The 9,657-nt window shown below is 38.9% G+C and overlaps 1 protein-coding gene across 1 annotated transcript; it reads left to right on the plus strand.

Moving 5' to 3' along the window:
- The first annotated feature begins 2,238 nt into the window (after positions 1–2,238).
- Positions 2,239–7,522, plus strand: GKN1 (gastrokine 1). The gene is made up of 6 exons (XM_032653285.1): positions 2,239–2,277; positions 4,080–4,133; positions 4,248–4,382; positions 5,330–5,440; positions 6,593–6,740; positions 7,428–7,522. The coding sequence occupies exons 1-6, from the start codon at positions 2,266–2,268 to the stop codon at positions 7,520–7,522; spliced, it is 555 nt and encodes a 184-aa protein (XP_032509176.1). The 5' UTR covers positions 2,239–2,265.
- The last annotated feature ends 2,135 nt before the right edge of the window (positions 7,523–9,657 follow it).

The following is a 9,657-nucleotide window of genomic DNA, read 5'->3' on the forward strand; positions in this document are numbered from 1 at the left end:
GGACATGGAAGCAACCTAAGTGTCCATCAACAGATGAACGGATAAAGAAGACGTGGCACATATGTACAATGGAATATTACTCAGCCATTAAAAGAAACGAAATGGAGTTATTTGTAGTGAGGTGGATGGACCTAGAGTCTGTCATACAGAGTGAAGTAAGTCAGAAAGAGAAAAACAGATACCATACGCTAACACATATATATGGAATCTAAAAAAAAATGGTTCTGAAGAACCTAGGGGCAGGACAGGGATAAAGATGCAGATGTAGAGAGTGGACTTAAAGACATGGGGAGGGGGAAGGGTAAGCTGGGACGAAGTGAGAGAGAGGCATGGACATATATACACTATCAAATGTAAAATCGATAGCTAGTGGGAAGCAGCCGCATAGCACAGGGAGATCAGCTAGGTGGTTTGTGACCACCTAGAGGGGTGGGATAGGGTGGGAGGGAGGGAGACGCAAGAGGGAGAAGATATGGGGATATATGTATATGTATAGCTGAATCAGTTTGTTATACAGCAGAAACTAACACAACATTGTAAAGCAATTATACTCCAATAAAGATGTTAAAAAAAAAAAAAAAAAGAAAGAAAGGAAACCTCTTCACAGATGGCTGCCCTCCATCCCAGGCTTAGTGATCTTTTGCAGCTAAAGAGCAAGTTTGGAAGAGATTAGTGGACACATTAAAAACATAAACAAAGTCTTACCACAGCTACACTAATCCACTCATGCTAACATTCTGAAAGTGATGTGGATAGTTAATCAAGCTTTACAGCCATGTGACCCAGTGCTGTGATTCCAATCCATGCATATACGGATAATCACGGGCTCAGGAAGGTTTCCAAAGGGGAAATTTATAGATCAGTGATTCATGAGATACAGTTTTTCTCCTCAGCAATCTTATTTACTAGCTTCCATTTGTAAGAGAGAGCAGGAAAAAAATTGAAACTGTAATTCACCTCCAAGATTGTTTTGAGCATTTATTTACTTGTTTGCCCAAGTGACAAGATCTACCCTCTGCTTCTGATGAAAACATTTTAAAAAATTATTTTTACATCATTTCTGAAAATTAAATTATCTAGAAACAAATAAGAGGACAGGGATTCCTTTTATAGCTCCAGGAAAAAAAAGAAAAAAGTTTCCCCCTTGGATACGGGGAAGACATGATGGAGACAGTGGTATGTGAGTTGGGCCTTGAAAAATAAATAGCAATTACCAATTAGAGAAAGGCAAGGGGTTGGCACCCCAGGGTGAAGGAACTACATGTGCGAAGGCATAGAGGCATGAACCACCCTGAGTATTCCCACCAAAGTGGAACTGTGGTGTAGCTGGAATATAGGTTTATAGAGCGACAGATACAACTGGGGAGACTTTGGAAACCTTATTATAAAGGACCGTCTGTGCCATTCCAGTGAGCTTGAAGTTTATCTTGTAGGCTGCCAGTGAAAGTTGCTAAGCATGGTAGAGTCAGTTTATTTATACGTGTATTTTTAAAAGACAACCTTAGGGAAAATGTGGGGGAAATGCACTGGAATATGAGCGACTGATGACCTGTTGTAACTGATGATCAGTTACACACCTGCTGTAAAAGTCCAGGTGAATGAAGCTGTGGGCAAAGCCAGAGTTGAGCATCAATTCTGCGTGAGATGAAATGACAAGGTTTAGTAACTAACTGGATGGTTAGAAAAGAGACCAAAGAGAGCCCCAGATTTTCTAACTAGATGTATGGTCCTGTCATCCAAAGAGCTCAGGATTGCAGAGAAGGTTATAGGTTTTGTGGGAGTAGCTAATAGAACATGTTTAGCCTAAGCAAAAGCAACACAGTGGCTTGGTTAAAGGTACGAACAGGAAACCGTTCCACATTCTTACAGGAGCTGCTATCTACAAGGCCCACAGTTTCTTGCCTTGTTTGATTTTAGGGATGATTCTTTTTCTGAATCTGAGTAATATCAATATATAAAATACCCACACCCACAGCTTCAGTTGGAACAGAAGTTATCATAAATCATACTGAGTTTGTTTTGATATCTTCAACTTCAACAAACAGTGAGTCAGATCAACTCCATGTCAAAATACCTTGCTAACCAGACGGATATTCCAAAAGGCTTCCTGGTACACCAGAACGTAGCACAGATATGGAAAATGGAGAAAGATAAGTCTTGGACCCCACCTGTTCACACCTAGCTTGAGTAAGCTGGTCAAGTATAAATATGAGAAGACTTTTTTTCTGAGTCCATGCCTGGCTTCATTGCTTTGGTGAAGTCAAGATGAAGTTCACAGTGAGTAGATATTTCCTTTTGAATTTATTCCCTTATAACTGGAGACTAAGGGGGTCTGCTTCTTATGACAATATCACTTTAATGCAAAATTTTGTAAAAATCATCATCATCATCTCTTCTCTTTTCACGGAATCATGGCATTTATAAGCATCTCTATAGAGAAGGATCGTTATACTGGGATTGGTCAGATAACCGAGCACCTTACACTATGCTATGTTTAAAAAAATTACTTTCCAGATCTGCTGATTCAGGTCTGGGCACAGAGCAAGCAGTCTCTAACCCTAGAAAATGTCTGACTTTTCATACCTTCTTAAATTCCCTTTTTGACCAAAACTTCTGAGTATGTTCAGGCAAGATAAAAAGCTTATTATCCAAACAAATTGGCAAGAGACTTACTGTCACATTCTCCCCTGTGAAATGGATCGCTAAGAAAGTTCTACCTCGGACCCTGTCTGTAGCCATTTATTCATGAAAACACTTGAAGCATGAAGTTAGTGCAACATCTCACTTGTGTTTCCACGTAAAAGGCTGAAGAGTGTAGCAAATGGACCACAAAATTCTGCCAAAGTAACTGGTGGTGCTGTGTGTCTCATAACAGGATGCAGAAGCGCTAGAGTCAGGTAAATATTTTCACGTTTTGACGTACTAAACATTAAAATATATTACAGCAGACTCTGCTTCATAATGGAGTTGCAAGTGTGAAATCATTTTCTAGAAATAAGTTCTATTTTTATGTTTTGGTTTTTTGGCCACGAGACATGTGGGATCTTAGCTCCCCAACCAGGGATCAAACCCTCACCCCCTGCATTGGAAGGCGAAGTCTTAACCACTGGACCACCAGGGAAATCCCTAGAAATAAGTTCTACTAATAGGAAGGTTAAAAAAAAAAAAAAAAGAGCTCCAGACACAGGTCATATCTGGTTTCTCTTCTGGTTCTGCCTTGAGCAAAAGGTACACTTTTGGCCAAGTCACTCAACTTCTGAAGTTCAGTTTCCTCATCTGTGAAAGGATTATGTTGTACTAATAGATCTCTAAAATTTCTTCCACCTCTGCATTTTTTTTAATCTCCTTCTTAAACTATCAGGGGAAACATCAAACCAATTTTTAAAATTACCTTGAATTACTAGTGCAGTTCTCAAACCATTTTGTTCCAGGCAAAGGGAATGAAGATAAGCACCCAGAATCATGCACCCTGCATAAAGCTCTGTGTTCTGAGAACAAGCGTTGTGTACCCAATGACACATGACTACATCAGGTATCCTGGGACAGTGACTGACTTCCCTTCTGCTAAGCACATTTGACAGCCAGACACCCCATCCTTGGCTTCTCATCATTCATATCCAATCTGCTTACTAATCCATTACTTTAAAACAATTTTTAAATAAAAAGACTACTGCTATTAGGGGGTCTAGGAAGAGAAGAAACATTCAGGGCAATAAATAGGAAAATTAAATTAGATCATTTTCAGATGTGGTTCTCAGAACTTAAAACCATTTTCATACCATATATGCTATTCATTTTCAACTTTATTTTTCAATATACTGACACTTCATCAGTATTTCATAAGACCTACATTAAAAATTCTAAAACAATCAACATAATTACTTATAATTAACCTACAATTCAACATTATCATTAAAACTTCCTATGGTTAAAAAAATAGAAGACCAAAGAAGAAGAAAAGACAGACCACTCAATAGAGTGGTAAAGTTAGTAAGTATTTTTATAAGCTTAGATAAAGAAAGAAGACGAGGCCATCGTTTTGCCATTTAACAGCAGACCAATGTTATTTGTGATTTCAGATTGTCTTTGCTGGACTTGTTGGCATCTTTCTGACTCCTGCCCTTGCTAACTATGTAAGTCTCATTTTTTTTTTTTTTTTTTAAGTCTCATTTTTTAAAGTGTGTTACCAAAATGCATTCGCAAAGAAATGTGGTATTAAATCAATGTCAATTTCTTGTAAATTACAGAATATCAATGTCAACAGCGACAACAGTGGTGGAAGTGGGCAGCAGTCAGTGAGTGTCAACAATGAACATAAAGTGGCCAATGTTGACAATAACAACGGATGGGACTCGTGGAATTCCCTCTGGGACTATGAATATGTAGGTAGCCCACATGCAATTTCCGTTCTTTGCAAAATGGCATTTCTTTTTTAACGACAACAAAAATTGCCTGCTAACCATAAAAAAATTTTAAATGATGTAAATTCTAACTGCACATAAGCATAGAGTTATAAGTAAAAATGCTTATTTTGCTCACCCAGTTTCACTCCCTAGGTATAATTGCTGTTAATAAGTTTCTCACAGTAAGTTAAAATTCATACCAGTGTGAATAGTAATTAGGATCCACTATGCTGTGAGTCTATAAGACAAATATGACATCTTTTGCCTTACCTGCAGAAGCCCTCAATAAAGACAAAAGACCTTCATAATATTACTGTTGCCAAAACACAATCTATCTCACTCTATTGTCAATTTCCTTCTAAAAAGACAGAAATTGACATTTCATCTGTAACTCAAAAAGACCAAAGGAAATGCAAATGACAATATTAATTAGTAAGAGAGTAAAAACAAAAAAAAACAGTTGTTTCTTGTTAGAACACCCAGCTCTGCAATTACCAGCTCTATATTTAACAAACTTTGTACTTTAGAAAAGCCAACTCCTTATGGTTTCAGTTTTATCATCTGGTCAAATAGAAAATGAATTCCTGTCTTACCTGCCTCCTTGAAGTGTTGTGAAGATCAAAGGAGATTAAAATATGATAGTATTTAAAATTTTATTTCAGCAGAATAGACATATGTTGAGGGACTCTTCCCAGGCAAGAACCTGAAGCAAGTTCAACACTCAGTCACTCCCTCAAAGAGTTTGTGGTCTATCCTTACAAATGTTAGCAATAAATATGATTGCAAAACAGGGTCAGATCCAACACTTTTATCCCAGTTCATCGTGATCTCAGAGTTCCATTTCCCTCTGCTGGTGAAACTAATTTCTGATGAGAAAAGCACCTTGGAGAACATAACTCCTTACCATCTACCATCTTCTTTAATAGGGCTTTGCTGTAACCAGGCTCTTTAAGAAGAAGTCATGCATTGTGCACAAAATGAACAAGGCAGTCATGCCCTCTTTTCAAGCCCTTGATACACTGGTCAAGGAAAAGAAGGTAAAAATAAAAGTCTTTTTATTTTTACTCGGGGAAGTCTTATGATTTCCAATAAATAATGAGAAGGTCACAGCTAGAAATCTTGACCACAGTATATTGTTCTGTGGAGCAAAAAAAGGGAAAGAGGAATTGGTAATTGCCTGAGGAGAGAGAGCTGCCACCACACTCGAATGCTGTGGCTCACACCTGCCTCCACAGAAGCCGATCAAAACACCTCACCTTTACTGTTAGCCGAGCAAAGCTCTGCTCACACCAGTGGGAGCCCTCAGTACCTCAAGGACTTTTTTCTGCAAGAGTTGGTTAGGAGGCTTCCCTGGTGGCGCAGTGGTTGCGAGTCCGCCTGCTGGTGCACGGGACGCGGGTTCGTGCCCCGGTCTGGGAGGATCCCACATGCCGCGGAGCGGCTGGGCCCGTGAGCCATGGCCGCTGAGCCTGCGCGTCCGGAGCCTGTGCTCCGCAATGGGAGAGGCCACAACAGTGAGAGGCCTGCGTACCGCAAAAAAAAAAAAAAAAAAAAAAAAAGAGTTGGTTAGGGTTATTTAATGTAGCAAATAAAAATAGAGAATACCCAGTAAAGTTTGAATTTCAAATAAACAATGGGTAATTTTTAGCATAAGTATGTCCTATGCAATATTTGGGACATACTTATACTTAAAAATGATCTGTTATTTATCTGAAATTAAAATTTAACTGGGTGTCCTGTATTTTATCTGGCAACCCTAGTTGGGGTAGGTGGGGAGAGGGGATCTATCCTTCTTTAAAATGTCAGCCTGAGTTTATATCCCTGTAACTGATAAGTGGGTAACTTTCGCTGACAGTGTAGAGAAAACTGCATTCTCAGAGACTGATTATCATATAAATCAATCCAAGAAATATAAGATGACCAAATGAGGTTCAACCTTCAGAATAAATTTACCCTCAGACTTCTGTTTATACGAAAAGCTGGGGTTTCAAACCAGCTAAATTCTTTGGGACACTACAAAATTCTGAGATATACAGGGCTGGAATTGATCCTTCTTCATTCTGATTATGGGAAAGTTATAGCCAAGCAATACCCCCTTGTTAACCTTGAACCTAACCCCCAACCCAACAAACCACTGGGCTTAGCACGCCTTCTCTCTCCTCCTTTCCACCTGTCTTGTGCACACTCAGCTTCAGGGTAAAGGACTAGGGAAACCATCTCCCAAGAGCCTGATATACACAGTCAACCCTGACAAAGTCAACAACCTGGACCAGTTTGGAAAATCCATCATTGCCATGTGTAAGGGGATACCAACATACATGGCTGAAGAGATTCAAGGTGAGTAGCCTCTCTATTGTGCACTCCAAGTTAATGCTGGTGGGATTGTCTGACTATTTTCCGGGCTTGTCCACAGAGGACACCAATTACTCGAGAGATGGTAATCAAGGTTAACACTTCTGTAGCGCTTGCTTTGTGCCATGCGCTATTCTATGTGCTTTAAGTGTTAACTCATTTGCTCCTGACCGCAATCTTATGTGATAGGTTTTATTGTTATTCTCACTTTCTGATGAGGAAACAGGCACAGAGAGAGGTCACAAACCCCTTGCCTGGGTCAATTCTAAGCATTTGAGCTCTGGACTCTGTGTTTTTAACCACCCTGAAATATTTCCTTTCAAGGGTGAATCTAGAGTAAACTCAAGACATATTCAAAGAAATGCATGGATCACTAAATGAAAGGAGAACACCAATAGACTCTATTGGCTTTTTATAGCTCAAACAATCACTAATTCTGGGCATTCAAAGAATAATTTACATAAAAACAAAGAGTTCACACGGGGACCTAACATAACAGCAACTTTCCAGACCTCTGAATTGAATGATTTAATCTTGATAGCTAGCTAGCTAAATCTTGAAATTACTGCAGAGCTAGTTTGAAAACTGTGTGACATTCCTTGCCTCTAATCCCTTAAAAATACAGGTCCTCGAAAAGGCATTGATATTGGTTTCTTCTTTTCTTTTCATCAGAGCCAAGCCAGATTTTATACATAGGAAAATGCTTCAATATTGATATATTCTGGATTCTGAACATTTCCTTCTGTGGAGAAACAGTGGAGAACTAAAAAAAAAATGCTGCTGTGGGCTTAGCCATCAGAATATTCTACGCAGAAAAATATGGGTTCTAATGGTTTTTAATGATGTCATTCTGAGATGTTTTCTCCTAGTCCTGTCTGGTTTCTTTAAGTGTCAATAAACCTATTTAGCACTGAGTTCAATTTACACTAAAATTCTTTATGATTTCTATTTGGAAAAAAAGGCAATGTGGTGGCAGCAAGTTGTCAAGGTGCATTAGACCCAGCCATTAGCCTATACTCAGGATGTGTCCCTTATAAAGAACCCCTTTAGCTGCTTCAGATACTACTAACCACAGCTCTGGGAATAGTTCCAAGACCATCCAACTACCGTGAAGACAGCTCTATAATTGATGTGTACAGTAACGTTTTAAATCAGCGAGGGCAGAAATCCACTCAAAGTAGCTTGAGCCAGAAAAGGGGAGGAGGTGTATTACAAGGATATTGGAATATCTAAAATACTCTTAGGGCAAGAAAGCAGCTGGTATCAAAATGACTGAGAACAGGAACTATACTGGCACCAAGACTCAAGTCTCCTTCTCTCTCCCTGAAGCCACATATTAGCTCTTCTCTGCTCCTCTTAAATTCAGCTTCCCTCTTCTTTCCATCTTGATGACGTTTACTGTACTCATGGCAGAAGATGGTCAAACCAAAACGTGAGCCTCATCTCCCATGTTTATGTGTCTTTCCAGCTCACGAGGTCAAGTCTAATACTTTTGAATCCAAATTCCAATTTTTCTTCACCCTGTATGGTTCAAGAGCCCACAACCTCTACTCTTTGATGGCCAGGGGAGTGAAGTCACATGGTACATGTACAGCATTGGGGTCTCCACTGAAGGAGAATGATCTCAGAGAAAACAGATGTGCCTAATGTTGTGTATTCCAGTATGAAACTACAGTTCATTTTAAAAAATTATTCCCATATATATTTTTTAAAATCCTGGATAGCATAAAATAATAGATATCTAATCCATTCCCATGTCTTCATATAAGGTATCCCTGAATAACCCTAACAAACAAAGCTAAACGCATTGAGTCCCAGCATTTCGAAAAATGCCAATATTTACCAGTCCCTATTGGGAAAAATTATTTTCTTTATCCTGAGGCAATTCCACTGCTGTTCATAAGAAGTGTACTACCAGCATAGTAGAACTTCCAAAACATCCTGAAGCCATGGGATGTGGAAACCTGTCAAAAACCCATCAAAGATCAAGATCTTAGGTACTGCCCTCTTATGAGTGAGAAAGAAAGAAAACCATGACTCACCAACTGGACACAATGTCATGTAGCTGACTTCTGGGAAGCAGTGAATCCCATGTTTCTTAGAAGAATTGTCACATCACTATTTCAGGATAAGAAATTAAATTCACAAAAGACCCTGAGTAGTCAAAGCAATCTTGAGAAAGAAAAACTGAGCTGGAGGAATCAGGCTCCCAGACTTCAGACTATACTACAAAGCTACAGTAATCAAGACAGTATGGTACTGGCACAAAAAACTGAAATATAGATCAATGGAAGAGGATAGAAAGCTCAGAGATAAACCCACACACATATGGTCACCTTATTTTTGATAAAGGAGGCAAGAATATACGATGGAGAAAAGACAACCTCTTCAATAAGTGCTGCTGTGAAAACTGGACAGCTACATGTAAAAGAATGAAATTAGAACACTCCCTAACACCATACACAAAAATAAACTCAAAGTGGATTAAAGACCTAAATGTAAGGCCAGATACTATAAAACTCTTAGAGGAAAACATAGGCAGAACATTCTATGACATAAATCGCAGCAAGATCCTTTTTGACCCACCTCCTAGAGAGGTGGAAATAAAAACAAAAATAAACAAATGGGACCTAATGAAACTTAAAAGCTTTTGCACAGCAAAGGAAACCATAAACAAGACAAAAAGACAACCCTCAGAATGGGAGAAAATATTTGCAAATGAAGCAACTGACAAAGGATTAATCTCCAAAATATACAAGCAGCTCATGCAGCTCAATATCAAAAAAACAAACAACGCAATCCAAAAATGTGCAGAAGACCTAAATAGACATTTCTCCAAAGAAGACATACAGATTGCCAACAAACACATGAAAGGATGCTCAACATCACTAATCATTAGAGA

This window comes from Phocoena sinus, chromosome 13 (genome assembly GCF_008692025.1).
Source record: "Phocoena sinus isolate mPhoSin1 chromosome 13, mPhoSin1.pri, whole genome shotgun sequence".
Taxonomy (NCBI): domain Eukaryota; kingdom Metazoa; phylum Chordata; class Mammalia; order Artiodactyla; family Phocoenidae; genus Phocoena; species Phocoena sinus.